This window comes from Vigna unguiculata, chromosome 3, assembly GCF_037176805.1.
Source record: "Vigna unguiculata cultivar grain cowpea cultivar isolate G323 ecotype 2 chromosome 3, ASM3717680v1, whole genome shotgun sequence".
Taxonomy (NCBI): domain Eukaryota; kingdom Viridiplantae; phylum Streptophyta; class Magnoliopsida; order Fabales; family Fabaceae; genus Vigna; species Vigna unguiculata.
The window spans coordinates 61,752,518-61,769,015 of NC_140794.1; the positions used below are offsets into that span (position 1 = coordinate 61,752,518).

General features: G+C 27.9%; 1 protein-coding gene across 2 annotated transcripts; it reads right to left on the minus strand.

Moving 5' to 3' along the window:
* Positions 1–742: 742 nt before the first annotated feature.
* Positions 743–7,105, minus strand: LOC114179756 (bifunctional purple acid phosphatase 26-like). 2 transcript variants are annotated; one of them, XM_028066201.2, is made up of 10 exons: positions 6,967–7,105; positions 3,416–3,615; positions 3,118–3,318; positions 2,924–3,035; positions 2,628–2,854; positions 2,395–2,533; positions 2,084–2,304; positions 1,765–1,886; positions 1,524–1,685; positions 743–1,013 (listed from the first exon to the last, which is right to left on the minus strand). In XM_028066201.2, exons 2-10 carry the CDS (start codon positions 3,587–3,589, stop codon positions 977–979), a joined length of 1,395 nt encoding a protein of 464 aa, XP_027922002.2. In that variant the 5' UTR covers positions 3,590–3,615; positions 6,967–7,105; the 3' UTR covers positions 743–976. The 2 variants fall into 2 exon arrangements, with proteins under 2 accessions (XP_027922002.2, XP_027922004.2); XM_028066203.2 differs by lacking the exon at positions 6,967–7,105 and adding an exon at positions 6,803–6,844.
* Between the last annotated feature and the right edge of the window lie 9,393 nt (positions 7,106–16,498).

Sequence of the window (16,498 nt, forward strand, 5' to 3'; positions counted from 1 at the left end):
AAAAAAAATTAATGTGTCATTCAATTAAAACAACATTTTTCAAATAGCAATAAAATTTTGTATATCTTAAAATTAGCAAAGAATAAAAGTAATATTAAAATATGACATTCAATTATTTTATTTATAAATATCATATTATAAGTAGATATCTTTATTAAATGAGTTTCATTTTACAAGTATCATTGTCTTTCTATTTTCTTTTTTCTAAACCTCTTCTTTACCTTTCCTTTAGATCATCAGCTTCTTTCTTCGTTTGTTTCAAGATCATAGTATGTCATTGATTTGGTTGACTTTTTGATATATTTTGATTTTCAAAATTTAAAAATAAAAGAAAATAATTTTTTTTAATTCAATTACGTTATTTTTTTTTACACATCAAACACGTTTTCTGATTGATATTGAAGTGAAAAGATGTTAAACGGTATAAATAAATGTTAGCATGAAAGATTAATTCTTTTAACATATTAAACTCGTTTGTCAATTGACATTGAAATTGAATGTATCAAATGATATAAACAAATCAAATGTAAATATGAAAGATTAATTTTTTTACCTATCAAATATATTTTTGAATTGATATTAAAAAAACGTGTCAAACGATATAAACAAATTAAATGATAATATAAAAATTAACGTTTAAAAGATTATATTCATAATTTTTAAAGTTTAGAACCAAACTCTATAAAAATTTCGGATAATAATAAATTTTAATATCGCATTAATTAAAAATGGAGGAATAAAATCATATTTAATTTATCTTTTATAAGGCTAAAAGCGTTTATATAATAGGGTGGATGTGGAATACAAGCATGGAAGCATACAAGCCAAAGTAGCCACTTCTGCCAAAGTACATATATCCATTTCTAACAAGCTTTCTTTTTCACACCGGTAAACTATAGAAGTGCATACATTATCCACTCTTTTTATTTTTTCATAGTTACGAGTGGTTCAAGTTCCTATTCAATGCCCAACTTCATCAATAACTCGCCCTCTGTTTTCCATTATTGTTTCCCCTGCATGTACCACAATTCCCTCGTCTTTCAGTTATCCTTTCAAGACAAAAAATCTCTATTACATTTTCCAGGGGCTTTTATACCAAATTAGTAGTTTCCAATATTACTAGATAATACATTTATAAATTTTTTTATATAATTATTTTATGCAAAAAACTAATAAAAAGACTAGGATTCACGCATCAACACGAGTTATCTCTGTTTGCCTCTGATGTTTTTAATTCTGATGATTAGTCTCCACCAGACAGAGGTTAATTTGTGGAGAAAACCATACGCACCCTTCCCAACATGTAGAAAGAAGGAACATCACACAACCAACACTCCAAATTGCATCGAAATGCAGGCCATGAAATTCATGTAGAACAGAGAATGTCCGAAATTTGTGTCTCACCATTTGCGAAAACGAATAACAAGTTACAGTTCACCACAACAACGAGAGAAAATGACATGCATATTTTTCCCTGGCACTTGATGAGAGGTGTACCAAAGAAAAAGGGGAAGTAAACCTACCAATACTGGTTATGCAAAACGAAAGAGTCAGCTGCTACTCTGTTGCCATCATCGTTGCGATACCAGTGGTAGATTGCATGAGTCCTGTTTTTAATCTCCAGTGTCGCGTGTCCATAACTTGCTTCTCTAAATGCAGAATATTCTGGCTGTGGATCCAAATAACTGCACCACCAACTATGAATGTTAACCTCTTAGAAGGACAAATACTAGCCTATACAAGACAATGATTTGTTTACTTCACCTTGATGCAAGACCTTCTAGATTTCCTCCATCTCCGATTGTTACGTAAAAAGGTGCTGATGGGTCTGGTACGGGATACCTTCTACCTCCTGTTATGTTGTAGTCTATGTTGGAGTATCGATGCTGAAAGCAAAACACAGAATTTCAGCACAGATCCAAGATGACGTGTATAAAAGAGTGTTGTGCTGTGATGTGTTAGGAAGTTAATTTTAAGTTTAATTCAACCTTATGTACCATGAAATTGTCTTATTTTTTGTTGATGTAGAACTTTCAACGAGGTGGAAGTAAAAGAAATGAGCAAAAGGAGAAGAAAAACATACTGATCTTTCATAAGCATGGACGTGTCCTGAAAAGACGGCATCAACTTTGTATTGCACGAACCAGCTCTCGAAAACTGCTCGCATGGCTTCACCCTCCATATAGTGAGCTACATTACTGCTGTAAACCGGCTTGTGCACGAGCACAAAGAGCCAAGGCGTCTTCTTTCTATCAACCCTTGCTAGCTCTTCTTTAAGCCATATGTATTGAGGTGTGTACTTCACTGTTCACAAATTAAGATCACCGTTATAGTAAACAACACCATGAAAGAATTAATGTAGTTAAGGAACTAATATTAACAAGTAGAATTTACCAAATGGAGAATAGCTTGATAGCACAATTATATGAGCAGATGCACGCCTCGCTGAATACCAGAGGGGGCTGGTGCTTTTGGAGGCCAAGTAAGGAGTAGTGTATCGGTTAAGGTAGTTCCTGAAAGGAACTACTTCTCCCTGAAGTTTTCAACAAATTTTTTAACAAAAGTTTAGAGAAGTTAGAATTTGTAGAAGCATGTACATAACATAAAGAATAAGGTTAGTAGTGTACCACTTCAGGCATAAACTCTACTTCGTGATTTCCTACATTCCAGAACCATGGCTGATATGCTGCACTTCTTTCTGCAAATCGCCCCCATGTATCCCACCGTAAACCAACATCTTCGAAATCATGCTCATCGGAATAAGAAAGATCTCCAACATATAACACGGCCTGTCCTCCACTCTCCAAATAATGCTCGAGGGTTGAAAGAGAATTAAACGTTTGCCCCAAATCACCTGCAATTTTTCATTCAAAATGTGTATGTGTTTGTGTGTACGCGAAAAAACCAGACAAACTAAACTTACCAAGGATGCCAAATTTGTAGGGAGTATCTGGCCCAACTGGGGGAGGTGTTTCGAACGAAAAATCTCGAGCAGAATCACCAGTTCCAATTCTATAGTAGTATTTAGTGTTATACTGAAATGGTTTAACAAACCAAATGAGCGCATTATTCTACTTTTTGGGATCTACTCTCGTAATTTGATGAACAATTAATTACCTTAAGACCTTCGACAAGACAGTGATGAATGTAGCCAGACTTGTAGTTATAGAAGGTGTAGTTTGCAACTGTGCCTTCTTTACTAGTTCGAAGCCTGCTCTTTGATGTGCCGTACCGCACATGGCTAGGTCCTGGTTCATCTGGGGTGATCCATGAGATGATCACTGCTTTTCCATCGTAATCACCTTGCGTGAGGTGCACCTGCAATGGAATTAATCAATCACTGAATAAAAAAGGTATAACTTTAGAATTTGAAACTGCTTGATAAAATAGGTTTTGTTATCTCTGAAAGACTTACCTGCTGAGGTGCATTGTAACCCTTTGGAATTGCGAATACTTCATGATCGACGGGCATGTCCTCTGATGGCCACTTTTTCCGAATGAAAGAGCTAGTGATCCCTGCACTCCCATCTCTGATACAACTCAACAAGACAAAGGAAGCAAGAACAAACTTCAGCAACATGGTGTGCATCCGTTTGTTTCCAGAGTCTTAATTATCTGCATTCAAGAACACCATGAGTGTCATTCAATCGTACAACAACTATTTTACTCAAGTAATTCACTTCCAAATGACAAGTTTCAAGGTAAAACTCTATGATATTATATTCCAATGATCTCACCCATCATCCAACACACGTTCTTTGCTATCAACAGCACCAGCAAAGATGGCATCACACATTCTTTGTATTGGAATAGGGGGTTATCGGATAGAATGATATTAAAATAAATTTTGAAACTATTTTAACTCACTTTTGTAATTAGATTTCTTTTTTTGGAACTTTTAGAAGTAATCGTGGTATTTATTGAGTAATGATACTTTAACACAACATTTTTTTAGTAATTTCACACAATTCTTAGTTACTTTTTTTTTATATAAATAAAAGATGCATTTTTTTTATGATTATGTTAGTTTTATAATGTGTTATTAAATGAATGTAATGTGTCAAAAAAAAAATTCTGAGAAAATTATTCTTTTACACAAATTTTTATAATAAAATATTATATTAACGTAATAAATATAAACATAAATACAATATTATAATAAAGTAATAATTTATGAGCAATGTAAGTAAAGTGTAAGAGAAAAATTAGTATGACAGCTTTGTTTTTTCCTGGCACCCTTCTCCACCGCCCGATTTGTTTTTTGGAAGGTAACAAAATGAATTGTTTGATTTTTTTTTTACCATTGAATGAAATGTAGGACCCATATATTTTTTTTCTAGTCACAATTAAATGTTGTCCTTTTTAACTTAATTTATCATGATTAATTCAATTTGAGTTTAACTCAAAATAAAAAATAATAACAACTCATAAAAATAAAGTCGATATTATTGAACTCTGAACTTTTTCATAAAAACCAACTTAATAATAAAAGCGACAAAAAATTAGCGAAAATTTAACTTATTTTTTCAATATAATAAAGTATTTTGCTTAGTAAACCAAATTTATTGGTTTTTCTTTATAAACAGTGTGGAGAAATGTTGATTCTACTCTCGTTTTTAGAAAAGTAATACATATTTCTTGAAACAAGCTCTTATTAGTGGAGATATAATTGGTGTGGATTTGATCAAATTTAAATAAATTAAATTTAAGTGGGTTGATTTGGATAATAATTTTTTTTATTTAGCAATCCAACTTAATAACTAGGTTCTTACTTCAATAATTTTGATAGAGCAAATATTTATCAAAAAATTTCAAAATAAATATTTTTAATGCTTATAATGTATGCACAAACAATACTCACTAGCGGAAATATAGATATTATTATACATGTTTAACAACTTATCAAACTTGATTTTTTTATTAGTATCTATCATACATTTAATTTAAAAAAAAAAGTATATATAAAAGAATAGTTATAGAAATATGGTTTGTTGATTACATATATTAATATATAAAATAAATTATAATAAACTAGCTGTATTGAAATTACTTATTTTTAACAAAATTTCTACAATCATAAAAATGTCTCAAAATGTTATATACAAAATAGTGGTATCAATTTTATATAGAGCTGAAGGTGCGATGGAATAAAATTCATAGTAAAATTATTAAAAAAATATTTTTCTATTATAGATTTATTATATAATTAAATCAAAGAAAAAACAAAACAGAAAAAGAAAAGTACAAAATACAAAAACTGTGCAAACTTCTCACCCACCAGTAAAAAAAATACAATCATAATTTCGAAATAGTTAATTGTATAGCAAAACTTTTATCAGTACCGGCGTACACACAGTCATCGCGACAGCTTACGTGTATATGATTTTAGATATGAATAATAATATTTTAATAGGTGATAATAATATAATATTATTAATTTAATATATAAAATAAATTTATATTTATTAAAAGATTAAGTAAAATATTAAAAATAAAGTAAAATGAATAGAAAAATTAATTATTGATGATTAAAAAAAAATAAACAGTTTTATAAAAGATAGGTAAAAATAATTATTAACTTTAAAAAATTTAATAAATAATTATATTATAAAAGATAAAATTAATATTATAAAATATAAACACAAAATAGAGATAATTATTTTTATATATATTATTATTATTATTATTATAGATTTATATATACTTATATTACATTATAAATATGTTATTAATATTTATATTTTATTATAATAAGTATAAAATAGTATTAAAATAAAAAATTTATTATAAATAAATAAATTTTATGTTTTAATGTTTTCTATTTTATTTGTATAAATAAAATATTTCACCCTCTTTTTGATATTACTTATTATTTTTTATTGATTCATTTTCCATCTTGCCTTAGGAAAAACATAGTAGCATTTCCTGAAGGAGCCATTTTTGAGACGTTGTCACATCATTATGAAAGACAGTACAATTATTAAGAATCTCGAAAAAGAATCCAAAGAACTCAAACTATATATATTTTTATTTCGTTTTGCTTAAAATTTTATTTTATTAGAAACTAATTGTTTCTAAAGCAAAGTTGAATAAAAACAAGTGTATCAAGTATCACTTTGAATCTCTTCAATTATAAATTTTAAAAATTGGTTTCTTAAGGTTAAAATAATAACGAAGAAACCATCACAAGATAAGTTCTTCCTCTGCCCCTGTTTCACATCCATTATTTGACCACCCACAGAACTAGTGAGTTCTTTCCCTGCTATTTTCTTCAAACAATTTCTCCAGCTAGTGTCAACTCCTTCACATGTTTTTAGTTAACTTCTTCAAGAGTTAAAGCAATGCAAATGTTTTAGAATTGAAACTATGCATTATAAGAACTTAAAAATGGTGGAAAGTGTCACATTGACTCGAGATAAGGTCATATATAAGTGGATGTAATCTTTATCTTACAAGTCGATTTTGTGGGATTAAATTAAGTTTAAAAATTTATTACTAATATGATATCAAAGTCAGGTTAAAACCTATTCTAACGAGATTTTTTGGATATTCTGTTTCACCCGTTATTGAACCGCTAAATAACCACCCACTAATTTATAGTTTCATGCGCGAGATAAATATACCTCGACGTGAGGAGATGGGTTGGAAGTTACACATCGACTAGAGATAAGACCATGTATAAGTGGATACAATCTTCATATTTCAAGTTATTTTTGTGTGGTTGAGTTAGACTTTAAAACCTACTTCTAAGAAAATCTAAGTTACAGTTTTTAGTTCTTAGTTCTTGTGATTTTTTTTTTACCATTAATACTTGATTTGTTGATACTCTTCAACCAAAGTGTTAACCTTTCAACAAAAATAAAAACTCAGAAGGAAACAATGACAACATTGGCATTGTCTAAATAAAAATAGTGATGAAGCATCATGAATGGTAAGAAGAATAAGAAGTAGAGAGGGTTGGCTTACCTTGGAATGAAGCAATAGCTGAGAAGACAGAAGCTCAGTGATGCAAAGAGAAGAATACTGTGGAATGATTTATAAAGGGAAGGGAAAGGAAGGGTGAAGTGGTTGGTGCATTTGGAGCCACAATGTTCTTATCTCGTTCCTATACTTCATTTTCTATTTATCTCTTATTTCTGTGAAAAATTATTCATCACAATCATGAATTTAACACTTAACATATATATATATAATAAATTTATTACTTACATATATGAAAAAAATACATCAATGTGTAACAGATATAAATAAAATTAAGATACATGTGTAAGGTTGCACTATTTATTAATAATAATTAGGAAGGAATGAGGTTACAAAAACTTTATTTTAAATATATTTAAATTTAAATATTTGTAAAAAATTTAATTATGTTTTATATACAATAATATTTTATTTAAACTTTTAAATTTATTTTTAATTTTTTTATAAAAAAGTTAAATTTATTATCTTTAATAAAAGTTATATAATAATTAATTATAAAAATATGTCATGCCACATCTCAGCGTGAAGTGTCCTATTTCATAGCATTCTATTATTATTTTTGTCGTTTACTGCTTTTTAATTCCCCACGTGATTAAGATCATTGTCGGTTTCTAAATCAATTCAACGATATTTTAAAAAATAATTGACTGAACACATGTTGTCTTGTTCGATTCATACATTTATTTTATTTTAAATAATCTTATCTCTAAAATTTCTTCATTTTAAGAAATTACTCTAAATCATCAAATGTTTTTATCCGTACTATTACATGGTTTGGTGCTAATTTAATGGTTAAATGAAGAAAATAAGTGTTCTGTTTATTATAAATTTACAGAGTGGTATTTTTTATTTACTATAAAATTACATCAATTTTTTTATTAATTTTATTACACTATTAAATTATTATTTTTTTATTAAATTTTCTTATACTATTACATAATTTTTTTTATTAAATTTTATAAAATTACAAGTGTTTTTTATTAAGTGTTCTTACTTTTTATTAAATTTTTTTATTTTAAATTTCAAACTTCATTGATACTTAATATAACTTTCTTTGAAATATTTTTTTTCTTAAATTATTATAAAAATTATATTTAGTTTATAATAAATTATAACATTCTTTGTGTAATTTATGAAAGTCAATGTAAAATATTATTTTGGAAAAACTATATGTGAATGTTTCACATAGGAAATAAATTTTCATATAGTTTCTGTAATTTATGAAAATCAATGTGAAATATTATTTTGAAAAAAATTATATGTGAATGTTTCACATAGGAAATAAAGTTTCATATTTAATTAAAATATATGATTAAAAGTATTTTTAGTCTCTTAACTTTAGTAAAAATTGAAATTAGTTTATTTTTAAAATTTTGGTTTAATTTAATCATTTAACTTTAAAAACATGTAAATTTAATTATTTTAACTAAATTTTGTTAAATTTATTTAACGTTTTAAATATGTTTCATGATATAAATTTAAAATAAATTTAACAAAATTTTGTTAAAATAAATATATTTATACATTTATAAATATGGAACTAAATTAATTTAAAATTTCAAATATGGGCTAATTATAATTTTTATCGTAAGTTAAAAGGATAAAAATATATGTAACCCCAAAAATATATAACTTCACAACAATATTTTACACGATTTTAGTAAAATGAAAGGACAAAATATTTTATAAGTTAATTTAGAAATTATACATTTTTTATAATAATTTGAGGATTAAAAATATAGTTATCTTCTTTTTTTCTTATAATTATATTAATTTCTAAAAATAAATACAATCATAGTCATTGAGATTAAAATTATTAGGTTTACTAAGTTCAATATAGTTAAACTAATGGAGTCTTTTAACCATCATTTTACAATTCATCCCATGGAATAAATTTTGACATCTTGAAGCATAACTAAGACAGCAACTTTGTTTTGAAAAGATTAAAAAATGTACTCGTTAAAAATAAAATTTTGAATAGATTATTCTTCCATCTTTTTAAATATAATTACTGGTTCGTACTTAGTGTTGTGTACCATTCAATATCACATGTTTTTTTTTTAGTAAAGAGAAATATATTAAAGGAAAAGGAACTTGATAGGCCTATCCTCTTTATTAAGGATTTAACTTCACTTCTACTTTATTGATAATTCTATCTTTTTTTTTTTTATATATTTCTTTCATGTTATATATTCGGTCCTTATCTTGTAATTGTATTCATGCATCATTTGCCTATAGTTTTTTTTTTATAATTTTTAGGAAATTATATTGTTAGTAAATTAATACATTTAAAATCTTTTTATGTGATTATTATTCTCTCCTCTTTTTTATCAAATGAATATTTTTTATTATATTTCTCTTACAAATACAGTATTAGTTGTAAAAATATTCTCTTCTATTCTCTTACAAATATATGATTTTTATTATATTCTTAACTGTAACCTTTCCTCTTCTGTTCTTACAAAGACAGTATAAAAGTTTGATTTTTTTTTTAAATATTTGTAAGATAAAAAATAAAATAAAATTATATTTTATTAATAAGTTAATATTAGTTAGCATACAAATTTAAATTTATAATATATGAAGTGTGCATAATTTAGTTTATGTATACATTTATTTTATTTTTTATTTTAAATGTCACCTTCAGATAATTGTGTGGACACAAACAATATTAACTTATGTGAACAAATAGACTGAAAATGAATCATTCGCAGAGAAAACTGAAAACCAATGAGACGCGGACAAAAGACAATGGTACCGTAGTGTCTTTAGATCCATGGATTTAAGTGTTGATGTTATATTTTTTAATTTCTTCTTTAATTGTATATTAGAGTTAAAAATCTTTTTTCATTAATATTTGGATTTTAAACGAAATGAGATATTTTCCTTAATTTTTAAGGTTAGTTGAATCTAACGAAAAACTAAAAAAAAAAAAAATGTAAACGTTACCACGAGCTGCACACACAGTTCTGTCTATCATTCTGCCTACACAAAAAGAACAAAGAGAATAATATGTTTTCAAAAAATTATTAATTAAAACACCACGTATTATAAGTAACACTAAAATACTAAATATAAAGTTCACACATATAATTATCCCATGCGCAGCACGCCGCATCCTATATATAATATTTGTGTATTTATTTTTTATTTTATATTATATCTTTGTTACGCTGCGCCCAACACACGACCACTAATTTAAATTTAACTTTAAAAAAAAATATTATTCGACATTCCTTTCCTCCCATCAAAAATTATTTTTAAAAATAGTTATTTTGTATAATTTTAACTTCTATTCATAGTTAATGTTGGAACCACCAGTTCCTTACCCGTGATGTGATATATTGGTGAGCCACTATTTTTTATCATGAGATATGATAAAAAAAAAAAAAAATTAAAAGTTCAAATCCTTTGTTGAAAACCTGTTACTGTTTAGCATTTTTTTAATTATAAATTAGTCAATTTTTGGAAAAATTAATTTCAGAAATGTTTCTTTTACTTATTCAAGTTTTCCAATTCACAAATTCAAAAGAAAATAGTATTTAACTTACTACACAAAATTTTCTTTGACACGTAGTGAGGTTGAGTTTCTCTCTACCACATATCATAGCTTAGATCAAATCACAAATGCAAATATAAAAAGAAAAAAATCATGAATGGACCACATGAATCACTCCGCATAAAATATATATTAAACCCACACCACTCCAGGTAGATCTATTTTGTTACATCGAAATAGACATTTGATTTACTTTACCCCATTCCATCTCCAATTTTTTTTTTTTTTTTCAATTTCTATCATTATTTTTCTTCCACGTGGATACATTGTTTACAACACAATCAGAATAAATTTGACAACCACGTTTTCTATTTCATCTTTAATCACAGAATCCAATATACTTACCAATATATATATATATATATATATATATATATATATATATATATATATATATATATATATATATATATATATATATATATATATATATATTTATACATTATGATATCTGTAAGTACCCGTCCCAGGAGTATTGAAAATACATGTACTCGTTACTCGCATGTATCCATTTATAATATTTATTTCCTACTCGTAATGAAATTTATTCGCGAATACTCACCAGTACGAATTTTTTTGACATCCTTAGTCACAATTTCACAACTCTAACTACAGACTATTCATCCTTCAGAGGTTCCTCTAAATCTACATCTGCTCTCACCAAAATGGTGATCATCGCAAAAAAGGAAAACAATAATGGACCAAAGAGTGCAAGGGTAAGCTAGTATACAAAAAAGTTTTTCTAAGACCATTTAAATCATATCAATTATAATTCATACATGGGTAATTACAATTAATTCACATAACTACACAAAAGTAGTTGACACTAAACTAAATTATCTGGATACATGCATTTGGAATAGGAACCATTAGAGACTTGCACTTGTAGTGGTCTCCACTACTCTAGAGAATCATTGTCAATAGGTTTCACCCTACCACATACAAGATTAATCCATGATCATCTAAGACCATTATCCTACCTTAAACTAGGATCTCTGGCTACTCTCACCATATGAACCATTTTATTCTATTTGAGTGTGAATGATCAATAAAATTTTAGGATGTTACCTTACTTGAATTCATAATCAAATACATACACTAAATTAACACCTCCATAATGTTTAGGTAGATTCGAAGATAACTCTGCCATGATCCAAATGTGACATCTATTTCACAATGAATAAAGATTCATATGAGAACGATGAAGAACAAGGTTAAGTTGAAGAGAAAAAAGAGTTGGAGTCGAGAAAAAAAAAATAGACTTATATTTTTAAAAAGAGAGTTGATACTGTGTTTTTAAAAGAATGAATTTTTACACTATTCTTCATTCAAATTATAATAAAAACTACTGTACTTTTGTTTTTAATAAGTTTTGAATTGAATGTTTCAGAAAATATTTTTAGATTTAGAAAATATTTTCATAAATACTCAATCTTAAAAGTATTAAAAATATATTTTGAATTGAATATTTTAAAAGATATTTTTAATTTAAAAATACATTTGGAAACATCAAACAAAAGAATATAGATTTCTTTTTGGTTAAAATACCTTTTTGGTCCCAATTTTCGTCAAGTTTTTTTAAAGAAGTCCTAATTTTGGTTTTGTATTCAAATAGGTTCCAATTTTCGTCAATTTTGTTCAATTGGGTCCTTTTTTGCTAACACCGTTTAAATCATTAACGGCGATGAACAGTGACTGCCACGTGTCACTTCGTGATTTTTTTGATTTTTTTTGATTTTTTTTTTGATTTTTTTTAAATTTTTTATTTTTTTTAAATGTACACGTGTCAACCCAGGAGTGTGCCACGTGTCACTTTGTGGTTTTTTGATTTTTTTTAATTTTTTTTTAAATGTCCACGTGTCAACCCAGTAGCGTGCCACGTGTCAAAGTCAATGTTCTAAATTCAATTTGGTCCTTGTTCAATTAGGTCCCAATTTTTGTTAACATTAACCAATTTGGTCCCTCTCCAAATTAAAATCAAATTTAATTTTTATATTAAAATTCACATTTTAATTAAATATTTTTATATAATATATTAAAATTCACATTATTATAACTTTGATATAAAAATTAAATTTGGTCACATCTTCCATAGGGACCAAATTGGTTAATGTTAACAAAAATTGGGACCTAAGTGAACAAAATTAACAAATATAGGGACCAAATTGAATATAGAATATTGACTTTGACACGTGGCACACTACTGGATTGACACGTGGACATTTAAAAAATAAATAAAAAATAAAAAATTCAAAAAAACCACAAAATGACATGTGGCACGCTCCTGGGTTGACACGTGTACATTAAAAAAATATATTAAAAAAATTTAAAAAAATTTAAAAAAATTAAAAAAAAATTAAAAAAAAAAATTAAAAATTAAAAAAATTCAAAAAAACCACGAAGTGACACGTGACAGTCACTGTTCATGGTCGTTAATGATTTAAACGGTGTTAGCAAAAAAAACCCAATTGAATAAAATTGACAAAAATTAAGACCTATTTGAACACAAAACCAAAATTAGGACTTCTTTCTCTATAATAATGTTACGGAACATATTTTCAGATTCAAAATTTCATTACTTTTAAATATAAAAATACCTTTTAAAATATCCAATTCATAAGAGAGAGGGTTAAGGGATTAAGGGTATTTTGGAAATTAAGCATTTTGTGGAGTGTAAGAAGAAGCTGCCCAATAGAATTCTATGGACTATAAGTAAGAAAGTCCATAAACGATAATCAGTCTGTTAGTTCCATATGTGCCTTTAAATAGGTAACTATTTTATACACCTCCACAATTTGTTTCTTACACTACGATATTAAAGGTTCTAATAATTTTTAAACAAAAAATATTTAATAAAATACACTTAATAATTAGAATTTCAAAATCATTCTCAAAGTGGTAATCTAAAATAATTTTAAAATATTATTATTTATTTAAAAAACACTTCATAACAAAATTTATCATTATAAAATAAAGTTTTCAAATTAATTTTAGATATTCTCTGAAATGTTCTTTTTGAATATGTAAAAATTAAAACATTATCAAAAGTTTTTTTTTTGTTTTGTTTCATATGGAGTATTCTAAAATAGTTAAAATTATGTGTTGCGGAGTATAGTTTTGGAGCTAATTCAAAAGGACTTTTAATAAATTCCAAGTAATATTTTTTTGACAATTAATTTTTATTAAAGATTATTTTTATCATTTTATCATGGAAAACAAATTGTAAAATTCTAAAATGGTATTTTAAAGAGTGATAGTGGTTTAAAAGTAGTGAGACTCAATTATTTTAATATTAAAAGGTTTTAGTATAAATAAAATTGTTATAAAAAAAGTTTCATTATTTTAAAACACATAATCATCTCTCTAGAGACAACTTTTCTATAATTATCTGACTTCTCTTTAAGAGTTTTATCTTTCTGGTCGTCTGATTGAATAATCGAAACCATATGATTGATCCTCTCGGTGAACTCTTCAATTTGGATTGATTCGTTTCTCCATTTATGTAAGTTGAATTTTTGCCATCTTTTTGGTCTATTTCTGTTTTTTCTTGCATATCAGCTCTCTTATGCTTACATGCGTCTTTTTTAATCATCAGTTTGAGTCTGTGCTACTGGGTGATCATAACGGTATGTCCGAATTATTCTTGTGATGTTTCTATATGTAGATAGAGCATCATATGAAGTTAGAGGTATTTGACGTTTATAGAGTTGTTTAAGCAAAATAACATGTGAGGGAAGCTAAAATTTCATTGTTTTTAAACATGTTAGAATTATAAATTGTATGGCTATATTGTGATTGATTGTTTTATCTGAGTTGTAGAATGATTTGTGATGTGTGAAAGCTATGAAATATAAGTGTTTAAATTTTGTTTGTATATAAATGTTGATGTTTAGTATTGCAATTGTAACCATTTGGTATTGATGTTTGTGATAAACTTTTGGTTGATATGATATTGGTATCTGTAAAGGTTCTTAAGTTATCTGGACTAGCTTGAGAATGCACAATTATGTAGAAATCAGACTAGTTGGACAAATTTTAAGTCGGGGAATCACTGTCTTGGAAGTTATTGGACGAGCATTACTCGCTAGCGAACTCTAAGTCAAGGACTCACTGATTTGACACTCGTCGGGCGAGCAATTACTTGTTGGACAAATTAGTAAAGTATGTTTTCCTCTGGGGTTCGAGTGATATACTCGCTGGATGAGCAATCTATCGTTGGTCGAAAAGGTATTTTTGTCCAACGAAAAGATGTTTGCTGAACAAGTGAATTAGAACCTGGATAGGTATTGACTGATTTATTTGGGAAACTTTGTATGTTTTCTATATATGAATATTAATGGTATTTGAATTGCATATATATATATATATATAAGTATTATAGAAAAGATTTAAAGAATAATTCTGATGTATTATTTCAAAGAATAGAGTACCATATATATATATATACATACAAAAGTGCTATAATTCATCATCTATTAAAGGAATGAGTGCACAAATTTGCTCACAAATATAATAATGCCTAAATTATAGCTAATACAATATTTGACATATCTTAACACCTCCACTCAAGTTGGTGCATGGATATCACACATTCCCAACTTGAATATAGACTCATTAAACACTCTGCTTGACACTCCTTTAGTGAGAACATCAGCCAACTGTAATTCTCATCTTACAAAAGGAAAGGAAATTATTCCAGCTTCAAGTTTCTCTTTGATGAAATGTCTATCAATCTCCACATGCTTTGTTCTATCATGTTGCACCGGATTGTGAGCAATTGCTATAGCCGACGTATTATCACAGTACAAACTCATAGTTTCATTTTGTTTAAAGCCCAAATCTGATAGCACATTTTTAATCCACAAAAGTTCACATACACCTAGTGCCATGCCTCTGAATTCTGCTTCAGCACTAGATCTTGCTACTACAGGCTGCTTTTTACTCCTCCAAGTTACAAGATTCCTTCCTACAAAAGTAAAGTATCCAGAGGTAGATCTTCTATCATCTTTTGAACCTGCTCAATCTGCATCAGTATACCCTTCTACTTTTAAGTCTCCATGATTTGAGAACAAAATTCCTTTTCCAGGAGTGGACTTTAAATATCTCAAAATCCTCTCAACAACATCCATATGAAGCTTTCGTGGGTCATGCATAAATTGGATAACAACATTCACTGCATAGGTAATATCTGGACGTGTATGAGACAAATAAATTAATTTTCCTACCAGCCTTTGGTATCTCCCTTTGTCTACGTTTGCTGAATTTGAGCATTGAAAGAGTTTATGATTCTGTTCAATTGGTGTATCAACTGGTTTACTCCCAAGCAATCTAGTTTCTGATAGTAAATCAATAGTATATTTTCTTTGACATGGAAAAATACCATGTTTTGATCTAGCTACTTCAATACCCAAAAAATATTTAAGGTTTCCAAGTTGTTTCATCTCAAATTCAGATGCAAGGTATTCACCAGTGCAGCAAGGGCTTTTTGCCCTGGTTATTTTCCTTATTTTGCCTCGGGTTTGGAACCGAGGCATATGGGGATGAGGCCAAAAGACACCCCTTTTGGCCTCGGTTGTTACCCGAAGTCATAATGTTCCATTTTTGCCCCGGGTCAAAATAGAACTGAAGCCATACGGGGCCACCATCTTCCTCGCACACGAACCACCGTACTGGGCTGCTGTCTCACCCTCCAAGTGCAATCCCTGTCTCAATGCAAAACCCTCAAAACCCTAAAAACCTTCAAAACCGCAAACACTCCAAATCCATTTGGCTCCTAAGGTGAAAATGTCTGTGCACGGGGAAAAAATCAGTTCAAATCAAAGGTGTTCCGTGCTAAACCCTAACAATCCAATCACAAAACTAAAACTCGCAAATGGCGTCGTAGAGGAAGATCCGCCGCGCGACTCGTTAGAGGTGTTCCGGCCACCAGACGAGCCAGCGCCAAAGCCACTGAACTTC

What these genes read in the sequence shown, in the direction of transcription:
- LOC114179756 (XM_028066201.2), bottom strand. Translation starts at nt 3,589, where the DNA reads ATGCACACCATGTTGCTGAAGTTTGTTCTTGCTTCCTTTGTCTTGTTG. An exon ending in GTTACAATGCACCTCAGCAG is followed by an intron (nt 3,319 to 3,415) that starts GTAAGTCTTTCA and finishes ATTCCATTGCAG; the next exon opens with GTGCACCTCACGCAAGGTGA. An exon ending in TAGAGTTTATGCCTGAAGTG is followed by an intron (nt 2,534 to 2,627) that starts GTACACTACTAA and finishes TGAAAACTTCAG; the next exon opens with GGAGAAGTAGTTCCTTTCAG.